This window comes from Thunnus albacares, chromosome 9, assembly GCF_914725855.1.
Source record: "Thunnus albacares chromosome 9, fThuAlb1.1, whole genome shotgun sequence".
Lineage (NCBI taxonomy): Eukaryota > Metazoa > Chordata > Actinopteri > Scombriformes > Scombridae > Thunnus > Thunnus albacares.
Genome location: NC_058114.1, coordinates 29,299,188 through 29,316,321, shown reverse-complemented (window position 1 = coordinate 29,316,321; position 17,134 = coordinate 29,299,188). Strand labels below are relative to the sequence as shown.

General features: G+C 40.9%; 1 protein-coding gene across 6 annotated transcripts in view; it reads left to right on the top strand.

Moving 5' to 3' along the window:
- Positions 1 to 7,156, top strand: part of LOC122988543 — a 155,503-nt gene extending 148,347 nt beyond the window's left edge. For all 6 annotated transcript variants that reach the window (XM_044360916.1, XM_044360918.1, XM_044360914.1 and 3 more), the window contains one exon: positions 5,486 to 7,156. In XM_044360916.1, coding sequence (XP_044216851.1) covers positions 5,486 to 5,708 — 223 coding nt within the window. In that variant the 3' untranslated portion in view covers positions 5,709 to 7,156. The remainder of the gene's footprint in view (positions 1 to 5,485) is intronic.
- The last annotated feature ends 9,978 nt before the right edge of the window (positions 7,157 to 17,134 follow it).

The window sequence follows — 17,134 nt, the reverse complement described above, 5'->3', positions numbered from 1 at the left end:
AGACCTGGACAAAGTGCTTGAAGATGCTCAAGCATGAACTGCAGAAAGGAAAGTCGACTCACTGACAGCCATCACCTACAACTTGGCCAAAGAACGCTTTGGAAGATTGTCAAAGAAAGAGCACAAAGTCAAACTGGAAAAGCAGCCCAACAGAAGAGAAAAGAAAATCAAACAACTAAAGGAGATAAAAATCCCAAACAATAAAATAACTAACAACCAGTCTCAGAGAACAGCTGATCAGAGCAAAAAGGGCAAACCAACAAGCAGGTTCAAGCTACTTGTTCAAGGGGAAGTGATTCCAACAATACAAGGAAATCTGATCAAATGCTTTAGAAAATGGTACAATGACACTCTGACAGACAAAAAAAGCATATCCCACATAGAGAAGCAAGTGGAAAAATAGCTGAAAAAGATCAACAAGTCTGGCTTGCCTGGAAAATTCAAGTTTTGGTTTTACCAACAACGCATGCTTCCGAGACTTATGTGGCCCCTTACTGTGTATGAAGTGCCTATGACAACAGTCAAGGGAGTGGAGAGGAAGGTCAATAAGCACCTTCGCAGATGGTTGGGGATACCCCCAAGTTTTACACCTATTGAGCTACACATAAGATCTGGACAGCTCCACCTCACCCTGTCCTCTATAGTAGAGGAGTACAAAGTTGCCAAGTGCAGACTCTCTTTGACATACAGAGATTCCCAAGATCCACTCGTCAGGGAAGCTGGCATAAGAAAAAGATCCGGGTGGAAGTGGGCCACCAGCACTGCAGGCACCCAGGCAGAATGCGCTCTTCAGACCAGAGACATCATTGGAAACCCTTGCATTGGAAGAGAAGGCCTAGGAACTTTTCCAGCAGTGGTCAAATTCTAGCCTTGGGGAGAAGAGAACCATAATCCAGGATGAAGTCTGCAACACTGAGGAAGAAAGGGGAAGAGCTAACTCCATAGAGCTTGGAACTCAAAGTGCCTGGACAGGGTGGGAGCTCCCTAAGAGAGCTATCAGATGGGCTGAACTGTAGAGGCTGGAGCCATTTCGCATTTCCTTCTTGCTCAGAGCAGTGTACAACACCCTACCAACACCAGTCAACCTGCACAAGTGAGAGGTGAGGGAGAATCATCTCTGCAAGCTATGTGGAGGGAAAGGAACCATGGCGCACATCCTGTCAGGGTGTGAAACTGCTTTGACCCAGGGGAGATACCAATGGCATCATGATAGGGTGTTGACAACACTTGCAGACATCCTAGAGCAGAAAAGGAGAAAGAGGCATCCAGCCAAAACAAAACCACTGCGAACACCATCACCCTAATCAAAGAGGGCAGAGGCTGGTTGCTTAGGGTCAAGCCAAACAAAACCTTTTGCAGTTAACCCAGGGGTGGGAGAGGAGGGTCAACATGGGCAGAAAACTCCAGTTCCCAGAAGCAGTGCTGTCCACAACCCTGAAACTATATGTTATCACCTGGTCTCCTAGAGGAAAGAAAATTATCATGGTGGAGCTAACAGTTCGGTGGGAAGAGGTCTGTGAAGAAGCAGCAGAGAGAAAGAAGACCAAGTACCAACAACTGGTCCAGGATTGCCAGGAAAAAGGGTTGACAACATGGCTGTTTGCAGTGGAGGTGAGATGTCGTGGATTCCCAACCCAATCTGTAAGGAATCTGCTGACAAAAGTAGGAGTGAGGGGCCACAAGAGAAAAACAGCTGCCCAAAGGTTGGAGGAAGCAGCAGAAAGAGCCTCCTGTTGGCTCTGTCACAAGAGGGAGGACACCAGCTGGAAGCCACCAACTGGAGAGTGTTGTGGATAAGGGTCGAAGGCTCTGTGAAGGTGGGATACCACCTGATGACCTCTCCTCTTGGCCAAGACTACTTCCATTTAAAATGGTTGAAACATGGCATCTTCTGATGTACTGCAAACCCTAGATTAAATGTCCTGCATGTACAGGTGTTTCAGTTATTGTGGCTAAATAAATCTCTGCTCAGTTTGGAGTTGTGCAAAGCTATGGTCGGATTTATATGAGGTCACCAAACTCCATGCAATAATAAGAATGATTTGTGACTTATCCTGCAACAAAACTCTTAAACCATTAAAATATTTTTATGTTGTTGCGCAAGATAGTAACTTGACAAATTATTATCTTATGCACATAAGATAAAAAAATATAATCCTTTGGGACCTTGGGGTGTCCATTTAACATTCTGAATTGGGCTATTCTACATAATTAGTACTTTTATTGACATTTTGCTGGTAATACTCAAATAGAATTCTGGGTAACACTTAATTTAAAATTTCCCTATTTAGTATTTATAAGCAGTTATAAACAGTTAATAAATAGTTAATAACACACTATAATGTAGTTAGGGTGAGGGTTGAAAAATTCTGAGTGCTGGAGTATTTTCACATTGTGGTTTTGCTAGTTTTACTTAAGAAAAAGATCTTAATTTTCTTTCAAGTGCTGTAAGACAAAATTTAAAAAAAAAAAAAAAAAAAATTAAAGAAAACACGCTGAATTATTTTAGTTGACTGAATGGCTTGTTTTTCCTCACAATCAACCACATCAGTGGCGCTCTGGCTTCATTTAAATATTTTGAACCTGCAAAATAATCCTTTCTGCCCTCCTCGTCCTGCTGCAGGTCTCTTATTGGACACATTCACAAAGTCACATGACATTTGTCAGGCTTGAACTGCCTCTCAGAAGGCTGTCACACAATATGCACCCTCTCCTTCGTTTACTGTCATGGCGAGAGCAGCAGCACTGAGACAGTGCCCTGACCATGCAGCTCTGCACTTTGAATTTTTATATGCCATTGCCTGGAGGTTAGAAACTCTCATTATGCCGTGTTAGATTTATTAAAATAGATTATGGAAATGTTAATTAAGTCATTAATTACATTATTTAAGCAGCATTGACAGATAAGGGAGTGTGTGTGTGTGTGTGTGTGTGTGTGTATGTGCGTGTGTGGGGGGGTGGGGGGGGGGGGGGTTGTCGAGCTCCCTGGGTGGTTTAAAAGGATGTGATTGGTGACAAGGGACACTGTGGAGATCGCGTCTAACCGCTAGTGCTGACATGATACAAAGTGGCCTACACTGCTCTCTCACCTCACGCTACTGTCTACAGCAGTTTGCAGAGCTGCCGGAGGACGAGTAGCTCATCGCCCTTTTGCAGATATAAGTGTACACAAGGATACAAATGTGCTTTTTGAAGTAGCAGCTACAGTACTATGCACATAAGTGAAAAGAATTTGGGGACACAGAGAGCACAGTGCTTAAAGTATACACATTTTACATTCTGCTTTACATTTTTCTTTGTACGAGACATTTGCTGTGACATTTGAGCAAAGGCCTCAAACCATATTTCCAAGCTGCTCCAAAAGGAAAACACAAGGGCACAATTGTAAGATGAATTACCCACGAGTTGATACTATGGATTCTCTTATCTGTTGACAGTTTAGTTACCACGAAGCACAAAAAATGTGTTTCCCAATTCTCTGAGAATTGAGCTTTTTTTTGTCCCATCAAACCTATATTAAGGGAGGGAAAATTGCTCTGATCACACTTGATAAGAGCAAATGATAGATGTTGTAAACAAGCAGAATGCTTCATTTCTGATCTGAGGTATTGATTTGCCTCAGCAGCCAATTACGATGTGGACTGAGGTTATGCATTCAGTCTATTTGCTGGGTGAGTGACTTTCTGTTTGCAGTCCAATGTATTACTTTGTGCCAAACAGTTCCTGAAATTGTTAAACTGTTGAATTAAAATGTATTAAGGTGCTGCTATACCAGCTTTACACATCCAGTTAAAGTTGGAAAAGCACAAGTGGAAAAAAACGGCCTTGATTCCTCAGGTGCCCAATCAGATTTCCAGGCAGTACTGAAAGGTGGATGTCTTGATATTAAGTGGCTACTGATGATAGGAAATGATACAGTATGAGGCCATCCAACCACCTTGGAGACAAGCTGTCATGATTAGCTCCCACATCAGTCACATGAACCTCAGGTCAACTAGCAACTCATTGCAATGATAGTTAGTATGCACCAACATGAAGCATTTAACCCTCTCCAGAGACTAAAACATGCTTTTTGTGTCAGAAAATAAGCTGAAACACTGTACCTTTTGTTAGGTTTGTTACAGTTTTATGATTTGCATAATATTTATTTATATTTTTAGTGTAAAACTTTCAGATCTTTTAGAACAGAATGTATGCACATTTGCTCATTATGTCTTAAACATTGCCCACAGCATGACTTGGTGGAAATTATTAGAGATACTTGCAGCCTTTGGCAGTGATACTGTATACTTTAACAGCTTTGCCTCCTTAGAATTACATTCATATACAACTCATTTGAATAGCAAATGTGTTTTGTAAGAAAGGTAATGTCCTATGGATTATGCTTTTATCAACATGAGGAAACATTTAAATTGAACGTATCTGTTCTTCAGATGTTCAGTGTCAACCTATTTAATTAGTTTTCCTGTCAAATCTGCTTCTAGAAACTGAAGCATGATTAATATTTGATGGTGTATGTTCAGGCAATTCAAAGCTGTTAAAGCTGCTCTTTAACCAACATTGGATGGATGAAATGTCTTTGTTTAATGTGAAAGGAGTCACTCATAGTGATGAACCCAAAGAGGATTATCACAAGACTCCACAGTTTCTCTCAGCTCTATGGAGCTTTTTAGCATCTTTTAGCTCATTGCTCTGGTTGTAAAACCCACAATTTCATTCTTTAAATCTTACTGCTCTCATCTCTGTCTTTTCCAGACACAGCAGGCAGCAAAAAGCTCTGATAAACCCACTGTTCACTACCTGCCCAGCAGACAGACAAAGTTAGTGATTAGCTGGTGGACAAAATGGAGCATTTAGTGGCTAAAGCAGTAGATTTTTCTCTTAGGAGGTGGTGGAGACCAAAAACAGATCTAAAAGGTAGTGACTATTAACTAGCGTAAATAGGCAACTGTTCACTAACTCGTTTGCCATATTAACTTGTGATAATGTGACAATATGTCAATATTGTGTGTACAGCTTGTCATGTTGCCCCTAAGTGGCCAAACACACCTGCAGCTTTAATGTTAGAGAGAGATTGTGTTCTTGGTAAAATACTGAAAAAGTCAATGGTGGCTTAAAGCAAGATGGGTATAATTTACTTTTTCAATATTTAACCTCTGCATCAATTCTTGAATATTTTGTGAACACTGAACACAAAAGTCTTTGGAGAGACAAGGTGTCACTGGACTGTATGTTCACATGTTGTCAGGAGGCTCCAGCACCCCGGATTCCACAGGAGGTTCTCACATACTCTGAGTTAATGGGTGAAGAGGGACTTAATAATGGGATTAGGATTATGTTATTATATTAACAAAGTTATTTGGGATGAGCCGAAGTGTGAATGTAGCTAATTGGACTCTGTGTGACAGAAATATGTGGGATGAAGTAGTCAGAGCTTGGGTCTCTGTCTGTTCTTAATGTTTGTACTTCTCTGGTGTTTTCTCAGGTGTCTGTCCAGTTACCTCAGCAGCCGTTACCGGCAGGCCGAGCAGAGCTCCTTCACAGTCCAGGCCAGAGGTTGTAAAGAGGACAGAACAAGCCGAGGCCCCTGGGATCAGTCTGAGGCAGCTTCAGCAGCGGCAGGTCACGCTTCATCAGCAGCCTCACCCAGTCAAGTGGAGGAGAGGAAAGTGGATGTGGTGAAGAGTGGATGTCTCTGCTTTTTCTAAACCTTCAACAGAATGAGTTTACAGAATAGAGGGTGAGAGTAAATCCTTTGGGTATTACAATGTGTCTAACAGCCATTTGAGATATCACATCAGTTTATCAGCGTGGCGTTTATGAGATCTTACACTTTAAAACCTATTTTCAAGGTGTCAAACATTCTTGTTTTCCTCTATGTCAAACCCTTACACTCTTACTTTATTCAGTGGATATATTCTCACATGTTGCAAATTGATGATAAGGAAGAGAACGCACGCAGCTTGCATGAGTGTGTTCAGGCTCCAAGAGAAAAAAAAGCCTGAAATCACTCTCTTTCCTTAATGATGCCCACACAGAGACAATGGGGCGCCGCTCTGATTAGTGTCACCTGTCCTTGTGCATCTCATCAGCTCCATTATGGCTGCATCTCCCATGCCTCTTCTGCTAATTGAATAGCCTGTGAAGTGGTGACGAGGACGGGGGCGAGAGCAACGTCTGTGCCGCTGCTGCTTCAGAAATGAGAGTAAAGCTTCCCAGTGAGACACTAGTTCTTAAAACATAAACCGTTATCATACAGATAGAAAAAGTGCTAACAAGTAGCCCTCATGTTATATTACAATCATATCGTCTACAGATTATGGTCATATACAACAGCTTTGAATTAACATCTACTGTATGTTTTGGGGGAGATGCAATGCCGTATTACACATGTATTCAGTTTATCAGACAGAGCGTTCATACTGGACGTAGCCATAAGACATACACTGATTAACTGGCAACTAAAGTATGGGTTAATGTATAGTTAAAGTTAGGAAACAGAACATTTAATTCAAGGATAAAGCTGGCATTATTCTATAGGGGCTTTTTCTTTGGTACTATTTTCAGTTGCAGATTAATACACATTTTATGCTTTATAACTTCCAGCAGCAGGATGGTGTATGTAGAATTGAGTCAAAATAAACTATCACGGTAATGCAGTTATATGTCATCCATGCAACAGTATGGCTCCAGCAATGTAGTATTGTAATTTCATAAAATTGGGGGACTCAAAAAGAAAGGTCACGATTGATGCAGTAGTGGTGGAGATATCCTGATGTTTTGTCTCTAGTATGGGTTAAGCTCCAAAAACACTGGTTCCTACATTTCCCTTCTACATTTTAACTAATAGCACCTTCTTGTTAGAACGTCCTTGCTCAGTAAATGCTCATTACTCCAGTTTGTAACACCGGCTTTCTGTTATAAAGTTATAGTCTACAAGCCCAAACTGATTACCTTGATGACATCATCATGGGTCATTTTGTCAGACCTGACAGAGCTCCTCCAGAGCCACAGAGGACATTAGACAACCGTTTTTACAGGAGTCTCCCTTTAATGCATAATGGTTTTTTTTTATAAATGTCTTTATAAATGTATTCCATAGGAAAATGTCTTGTATATTAAGTAATTATATTGATTAATAAAATAAAAACTGAGGCAGGCCTCTATCTGTTGATCTCTTTGAATGATTTTCTGATCTATGTGCATTCAGGCAGAGGTAAATACATGTGATATTATTCAGATCTGCAAAGAAAACCTTGAAATATATAAAAAGTAGTCTTTCTTTTGATTGGATAAACACTGGCAGCTGTGATACAGGGCTGTAATGTTGGTGTCTGTCCTGCCAGCCAGGAGCTTTGCTGTTATCTGCATGTGCCTGAGGCACAGCTAATGTAAAAAGATCCTCCTCACTCTGCTCTGCTCTGCTAGCAGTGAGCTCTACAGGCTTATCCCGCTCACTCCCTCTCCGTTTCACCTCTTGGTCACAGCCAAGTGACTCTCAGCTGTGCACCACCTCAGCTCGGGCCTTTCTATGGGCGGACAGAAAAGAAGAAGTACAGCGGTATCTCACACTCCTGAATCTGGTAAATGCCACAACAACAGGACTGCAGAGGCTTCCCAGTGTCCCGGTGCCTGTATGGTTCCAGGGCTTAATGTGTGCGTGTGGGGCCAGATGGACACTTTCATGAGTGTATGAGTGTGGATTATTCTGCCTGCTACATCTGGGGCTCCACATGGTACAGCAGACTGCAGTAAGAGAGGCAGGTGGGCACGTGGGGAGGGCACCCCTCCAGTGGGCTCTCTAACATCTATACCCACCGACAGGGCATCAACGCAAATGGCAAACCGAAAGGTTACAAGACCATCCTGCAAGACAAATGCTTCTCTGAGTCCTGGCAAGCAGCATGTCTTCTGTCCTCAGCTTCCTGTCTGACAACAACAGACCACTTTTTCCAGGTGTGTTCACTGTAAGATGCGACCATAACGTTCTCTGCATTTCATTTATTTGGCAGATGTTTTTCTCTGTAACATTCATCACACATGTTGGGAGCAATTTGGAGTGCAGCGTCTTGCTCAAGGACACTTCAAAATGTGGACCACCAATCCTATGATTAATGGTCCACCTACTCCACCACCTGAGCTACAACTGCCCCTATGATGAGCACACTACCGCAATCAAAACATTATATCATTATGTTCAGGGGCCCGTTTCACCAAATTTGCAACATGCAAGCTGCGACTTGCAACATGAGATCCTCTTACATTAATTTAGACTCATTGAACTCATCAAAAAAACACTATATTTGCGACCCATGCATGAGAATAGAGGACTGTAGGACTTACAAATTTATCTACAATTTGTGAGTGACAATCATTTGTGAAATGGGATGCTGGCACCATCAGCGGTCAGACAAGCTCATGCAGACAATAGAAGGTTTATTAGGCAGACAAGAAGGTAATAATCTATGGCTTAAGGAAAAAATAGTCAATAATTGGTTAATAAATCAGAAAATTCAGTATTTAAAGCAGTATTAATTGATTTTTGGCCACCATGGGGGAGCACAGCACACAGTAAACATTGACCTATAATCACCTTCAAAGCTATTATGGCAAATGTATTAGCAAACAGAGCAACATTAGCATTCACTTAGAGTTGTGTTTCTAGCCTGCTGTTTTGGCCTCCACCCACTACTACTGAAGGAAATATCCAACTCTTATCCTGCTAAATGTGTCACAATGTTAACCAGCTAGTTACCAACTTTGTCTGTCTGCTGTTTGGTGTTGGACAAGAGCTTTTTCTCTGAAAACAGCTGCTTGCTGCAGCTGGAAATAAAGTTGATGAGAGTGATTAGAGTGAACCAAAACAGTAAAGTTGCAGTCTGTAAAACCCAAACAATGAGTGACAATTTTACACATTGTCATTTGATCCATTGTTTATATAAAAATATAGATTGGTGCAGCTTTCAGTCATTTATAAGTAAAAACAGCAAATGTTGCAGTTGCTTCTCTCTGGTTTCTGTCATTGTAAATTGATTTGAAAACGTCAAAATAATAGAAAAATAATTGTTAGTTGCAGCCCAGTTTTTTGTAGTTCACCACAATTACTACATTGCGACACTGGTACAGTATTGGTTACAGTCAAAAAGGTGTACCTACAAATTGCTAATTATTAATGTAAGATGTACAAATTATCAGATTCGAAACCGTAAATCATTCTTTTTTCAAATTAAATTTTGCATTGAGTATGCTCAGAAAACTCAGCACAAACTTATTAATGAACCGCACTCCTGATTAACTGAATTCAAGCCAAGGCCTTTGTGAAAACAGGGCTCATTAGACAGTCCACCTCATAATGAATGGCCAGATCCATCAGGGGAGATAAAGCTCCCGCTCTGCACTGACTGAGATCCAGTTGAACACACCAGCAGTGCTTCAGACCACATGTGAACAAGATATTTGCTTTGAAGCACCAACACACAGATTTGAATCAGCGTGTCAGAGTGCCAAATGTCCTAGGTTGTGAGTGACAGGGGATCCGCTTTAGAGTTGGCTACCTGTTGAGGAGGATTAAAGAAAATACAGATGGTGTTTACATACTAAACAAACAAAGGCAATCTCTGTCCTGATGGTGTCGAAAAATGCTTTCATCAATGAGGTCATATTTAAATGTGGAAGATAACACAGTAGATAACATTAAATAGCTGCAATACATCTACTCTACTGCTTTTCATAAACCATCACTGTTTTGATCAAGACACTTCTTTCCTTTTTGTGTTACCACATTGTTCCTTTATGAAAGCAGAGTGTCTGGCTGCTGATAGGAAGTCATGAATGATGTTTTTCTGGCCGGTGATAGAATCATATATGACCCTGAGATCACCTCTGAAGGACGAAGGCTGCTGAGTGTCCGGTCATGTATTCCAGCCGGCGCGGTCTGATCCACCATGGGTCGAGTTGAATAAATTAAACAAATTACCAGCTGCCCTGTGCAAGCTCGCAGGATGCAGGGTGGCATGAGCATGCCATTACAACAATGATAAGGATATCTGTGTGGCCTTGTGTTAAAGGAATTACACATAGCATCCAGAGCCTTTAAGAGAGTCTGACAGTTTTGCGCACACTGGCAAGTTAGTATGACATGAAAATGTGTGCGGCTGCAGAAGGGCTCGGTTGCTGCTTGGCTCGAGTCGGAGACACTGAGTGGTTGGCTTGTTGAGAAGTCAAAAAAAAAAAAAAAAAGAAGAAGAGCGTGGAGTGTTATTGTGATGCAAATGGACACAGTATTGTGCTTAAACAATGCATTAATACATCCCTTTCGAGAAGATAACATCACAAGATGCACAATAACACAAAATGATGTCCTCCGAGGTTATTTAAAGCGGTGTGACATCAAATCCTGACATTGCAAGAAGTGCTTACTGCCTGTCCAACTGGTTTTGTCTCCAGCTTTGATAAAAACAGATGAAGGATAGAAGGCTACTTTTGAATCCCATGCAGCCACTATATGGGAAAGTCAATTTACATAATGTTATGTATATTGTATTCCGCTCCATTCTAATGTTTGAATGTAAACTGAATTTAAGTCCTCATGAGCACGAACACAGGAAGAAGTGTTGTAGCTTAAACGCAAGACACGTGGCAAGGTGTCCGATAACTTTGTCTTCTACCTGTAATCTGATACTGTGCGGAGAGGAGGGATCGGCCTCACTTCCCCGGGGTGATTTATGATTGAGGACATGTTAATAAAAATATCAAAACAATCTGAGCTCTGGTGGGGAAGATACCGGTCCACTACGTACATCATGCTCGACAGGCCTGTGCAGGGAATCGCCTGCTCGATGATATTATGCTCCGTATGGATGCCCCGTTGCCCTGCTCTTGAATAGAATATGCAGCTGTTGTTTGTTTTTTGGAGGGTCGGTGGGGGTAGCGCTACTCACACAAGGTGACATTTGCTTGAACACGTGCTTCCTGTGTGCACCTGCTTGCCTCATGACTGGACCATCGTGAAATCTCGGCCTCGACAGGATCCATGGATGTTTAAATCCTATGCCAGTGCTTATATGTACCTATCAATCCACTGGAAAGTGGATTGTCAGTTTAATTTTGAGCTACGTAGGTCATTTGCCCTTTTCAAAGAGCACATTGTGCTTTCAAATGATACCCAGTGACACAGGATTGAGGAACATGCTGCTGTTTCTGGATAAACACCTCCTTCAAAGTCTCCTCTTACTAAAGGATACATCAAACAGTTCATTAAATGCCTAGAATGACTGGATGAACAGATACAGCGCTGTGTTCACTTTTCACACAGATTTGATATTTTTCTCCTCTCTCGCCTTTGATGGATTTATATCGAGTATGGGCGTGGACACAGAGTAATTTAGTATGTGTTAAAAGCCGCTGCAGGGATGGAGCCTGTAATACTCACTCAATTCCACTTCCAATATCACTGTTCCTGAAATCTCAATGATTTTCTGTCTCCACATCTTGCCCGACCACAAAATCATCACAAAGTATACTGTCAAAAAGGAAAACGTTCTGAAACACGGAATCCACTCCAAACATACATAGACGGTGTTGTCGGAGAGCACAGAGGAGCACTGAAGGAGTATTGAGTCTCCAGTCATTCTGTGAAAAACATATTTACATTTTTGCAGGCTTTTGTGGAATATAACAAAGATGCTGTAATGATTTTTCTTGTTGTCAAGTTCATTTAATGCAGCAGACTGTTCATTTCAATGACCTCTTTCAGTATGTATAGTAGTTAAACATGTAACATGACCTTTTCTTACACAAACAACTCTGGTGCTTAGAAACAGAATTCTTATCTGTAAAAGTGGAAACATTCATCTCTCTCAGAGGTCCAGGCGGTAAGTGTTAAAGTATATTTATGACTTTTTCTTTGAGGGCAATTGCAAATTCAAGTTAGTCCAATCCAAAGTAAGTAAGGCTAATAGTAGAGTATGTTTACAGCCTGTCCGATCTTCACTGTTTGTGTTTCTTACCCCTTTTGACTTCTTTCTTGCAATTTTGCAACGTTCACAGATCTCCATAACTACCTCGCAAGGTCCTAAATTGACGGGGGCTCGGGACAAAATGTCCCTAAAAAAATGTAAAATTGTCAATGGAACTGAGATGATGGGTTTTTAAACGGTCATGTAAAATAAACAGTGAAACACAGACTTAATACATTTTGCAAAGCGTGTCTGGATTTTGCTCTGTATTCAAATTGCAGCTCTGAAATGGCTGACAGTAAGGCCTCCGTACCTGCACAGCCCCCGTCCCCTCCTCCCGCTCAAGTGTTGTGAGGTTGTGAGGCAGCTGCGACAGCTAATAACAGTAACATTACCAACATGGAGCGTTTTTAAATTCACAAACCTGTCTCACTTCCAGCTGAGTCACAATCAGTTCAAAATGAAAGTACTTACGGCAGTCTCTGACCCTCTCCCAGTCTGCTCTGTGTGAAAAAAAAAAAAACTACCAAAGCTTTTAAAGCATAGAGTGCTGCACATAACATGCCAGACAATGAGCAATGTTGTTGGTATGTTGAACGTTGATGTGTAATGTTGTGTTTATTGTTCATACTTTTGAAAATAAAATCTGCATTAAATGGTAAAAATACTCACAATTATAATCTGTAATTGGGATTATAACTCAGTGTGAGTATTTTTACTCATTAAATGTTCTTGCATTGTAAGTTTGGCTGCTCCTTTCACTCTTTTTAATAAGAGTCATTGAACATTGGCCTGTCATGCAACATAAAACTGAGGTATTTCCCATCATTTGAAAAAAATACCCTGGAAATTATCCAAAATGCCCCCGAAACATATTTCATGAAGACCAAAAAATGCCCTTGTAAAAAAAAGTTAATTTCCTACCCTACTACCTCGGTGAGTACAATCTTATTATTACCTATTAAAATGACGGCCGCAACAACAAAAATGTTGTAATGAACCAAAATGATCCTTTAAACAGGCAGCTCTGTTGGTGATTCGTTAGACTTCAGCTGATGACATACTGCTTTTTAACAACAACGGCAAGCAGATAATCATTCACAGCAGCCAACATACATGCAGCTTTAAAATCATATCAACACCCCTGTAACATGTCTCACCTTCAGCTACCATGAAAACACAAGGTCTCAGTTAGTTTTAGCAGTGCTGCCTTTATTGATTTCAAACACAGTCGAGGTTTTGAGTCTCTGTCTCCTAACCAAGCAGGAAAACATTCCTTCAAGACAAATTTCACCCAACATGAGCTGTTGCACCCTGGCACTGGCAAAGTTAGAGTTGTATAAATGTCAAGAGAGATGTGTCCTCCTTTTGTTCACTGCAGAATTTGCCAGCAGCTCATTTCCTCCAGGAACGCATTAACAAAGCAGTTAATTCTATCATTAATTAAAAGGAATCACAATTCAGTGAACACTTCAAATTAATCTATTGAGATTTGCTCTCACACAATGCTCACATTCTAATTTCTTTGTCTCATCAAAGAAACTGCAGCATGAGTTTTTTTTTTTAGTTTTTTTTTTCATGTCATTTACGTCAGTCTGGTCCTGTGTAGCTCCGTTAGCAAAGCATGTCACCAACACTGCCAGGTTTCATGCTTTGACTCCAAAGGGATCCATCCAAGCAATAAATGAATACACATGTAGCATTAGCAGGCCGCTAACACTGGAGTGATTTGGCTAAAAAAAAAAAACATCTCGGAGACATGTTATGGCCGTGTGAATACTCATAAACTGATTTTAAGGATAATTACTTAAACTACATTTCTGGTGTTGCAACCTACAAGACACTACAATACCCAGAGTGCCCTTTGAAGCAATAAAATTGATCTAAAAAGGCAATATTTTCTTTATGAATCCCCACATTTTGTCTAGATTAATGTAGCTAAATAGTTTCCAACACCAGCAAAATGTTTGATCTGGCCATTGGCCACACTGAGCTGTTTATTTCCTCAGTCACTGGAGTTGGGTTATAAATACTCCGTGCTTGGCGTCTCCACAGTATGGAGCTACTTGGAGGGTGATAAGGTGCTAATTAGCGACTGTTAGCAGAAGTAAAAAAAATTACATCCACAGAATGAAGCACATCTTGCTGTTGCCACTGAATGTTCCGCGGATGATCCTTTCTCCTCCGCTCACAGACAGCGAGACTTGAGAGATGTCCCTTATTAACACTGTGTACAAGAAACTCTCTTTTTTCCCACCTTCCAGGCAAGCCAGGTCTGACAAATTAAGGCTGTGGAGTCATTAGATTAAGATAAGAACTTATCTTTTACTCTGAGACAGACTTTTATCTATTGTATTTTTCTCCCCCACCCTCACCCCTTCACTGGGAGATTGTTAAAGTAATTGGGATGTTATGTGACCAGAAAGGCCAGATAAGTTTTTAACCCTGTCATGGATTAACCTTTCATGTCTGAGGTAGGTCACAAAAGGTGCAGCTGGAGACATGTTAAGACTCATTTAAGGGGAATCTTGATATATTATTGCTCATAGACAGCTTGTGTTTGCTGCAGGTACATGTGCCGGGAGGTCTAGAAATGACTTCTGTATGCTGTCAGGGGTTATTAAAGCATAAAGTGTATTTCTGGGGTCGCTGAGCAAGACTGGTGTAGTGTCTTCATCTCCGAGAACATCATTTAGAAACGTTCAACCAGGTTTCATCGCATGGTTCCTGAAAGCTATTTTAAATGACCCTTTAAAGTTAATCGCAGTCATGCTCTGTTGAACTAGTTTAAAGAGAATCTGCATCCAAAAAAGGGAAAAAAAATCTGAATCTCTATAATCCTCAGTAAGATAATTAGTCTTGAAGCTCTCAATCTGTAGCTCAACATCAAATAAACAATCATCATCAGCTGCTTCATCTTTGTATGTGACGCAATCTCAGATACTCTATATATTTTTGTGTGTTATTAATATCTGAGAAGAATCACAGCCTCGAGCAGCATGATTAGAGTATTGAGATTTATTATTCTTCAAAGCACAACATATGAAAAACACCTGAAATAAATGAGTTGGACCCGTATGGCAGCAGCCAGTGCATTTCTATGATCCCAGTGTTTATGATCCTTTGTTTTAAAGGTCATTGCACCACCTCGTTGATATCTAGACATTTCTTTGTAGCGCTAATTGTGTCTACATTCTTGACCACTTTGTCAGACAACTCCACACCAGAGCCGAGGATTCAGAGTGGAGTATATGCTGCTTGTTTACTGCGATCAAGATAACAAGGACAAGTCTGTGAAATAACGAAGGCCAGGCTGATGCAGAAAACAGTATATTTTCCATTTTAATGGTGTTTAAGCGTGGAAGCTGGAGGAGAGATAGCTCGAAAAATGTAACTAAAGGATCGGATTCAGTGGGATCCAAATGGCAAGGGTAGCTGTTGGGCATGATGACGTTCCTTTGATGTGAGCTATAACTAGCTTTAAGCCCGGCTCGGGCGCATCATGGCTGCATCCTGACTGATGTGAGTATTCCACTTTGTCATGTGAGCCAACTGTACCTTTAATTTCAAATTCTCTAATGTCTCAGATGGGTTGACATTAAAGGCCGGGGTCATTAGCGTATTATAATGTTTGCCCACAACTATGTGAGCTGGACTGTCATCTCTTAGAATTTTGTCATATTCATCAATGCTCTGCATAATAGGATGAGAAACGATTTACATATCGGATCAAAATTGCCAGAGGAGAGCATTAATTATTGAAAAAAACTGATAAAAATCAAAAGACCAGCTTTTTCCTCTTCATAGTTTGTTGTCTGCACAGACTGAAAGCCACTCTATGCCCAGTAAACACAATTATCTCAATTTTAAAGACATTGCAGGCTTTCTTGAGAGAACACACTCAACACAAAGGCCGGAGCATCTTCTGTCACCACAGTAAAATGAAGGTTTGCCCTTCATGCTGCACTCCCCCCAATAGGCTGTAACAAGCGTCTGAGAGAGAGGCCACGGTACAGCCTCTGGAGAGCCACCTACAGTACAGTCTGCATCTTTGTTTGTGTGTCAGGCTGATGATGTGCTGAGCAGGCTCTGAATAATAGAAAGTGCATCATATTGATCAGTGTCATTGAGCGTGAGTACTTGTTCTGACTTAATTATTGAATATAAAGCAGTATGCTAACAAAGAAGTGGACACAGAGCTGCAGATTGTTGTGCACATTCATTCCAGGTAGAGCAGACTCTTCACTGTTGTGCAGCTGTAGATTATCTTATTAATGACAGCATCAGTTAAGATAAATACATTCAAGAGGGACTTGAATGGCTGTCTTGCTCCGGTGTGTTTGAGGCATATCTATGAATTATTTCTGTTCAAATGATGCATGTATGATTATTTTACTGCAGTAGTTGTGGTACATCATTAATCTGTGATATACTGTAAGTATTGTATACCTGACTTCTTGTCGTGGCTCTGCATTAGTGGAACTTTTTGATTTAGCTGCAATTATTGAATTTTTATGCACTTTCCCTTTGGGGATCATTAAAATTTCATCCTTGATCTTATCGTGCTAATCATATCTTAAAATCTGTTTGAATATGTTGTAACCTGCTTTTCCACTGATGCAGTAAACTGGTTATTTTGTGCTCAATGCTTAAAGTCTTAAGGTCTCCCAAAATGTATAAAACTATGAGGTAAAATCGTGCCATTGCTGACTCTTTAAGGCGTCCACACCAGACGTCTCAGAGAAATGCAGGCTGCTGTTTGAACAGCCATAACGCTCGATAATGAAGTTTGTTTTACAACACTGCCCCAGCGCAGTATATACTGTAAATTATATGCACAGGCGAAAGGGACAACACAGAGTTGAAAATGCGGACGGATACATGTTACTGCATTTTCCCCGACCATAGTGTCATCCCCTTAAGCTGCCAAGAGAGTGTAGGGGGGTGAATTCATGAGGGTTTTCTGTAATAGGCTGGCACACACACAGGCACAGCCTGTGGAACCTTACAGGCTGCTGAAGCTGGTCTTGGCATTGCTTTTGGCAGCTATGTATGTGGTTATGTGCTCTACACATTCTTCCTGAAAAAAAGAGAAAGTTTTAACTAGCTGGTCTTACCACTCCTTTATAAATGAGGAAGCCCTTGGCATAAATAGATCTACATGTTCATTTGGTATA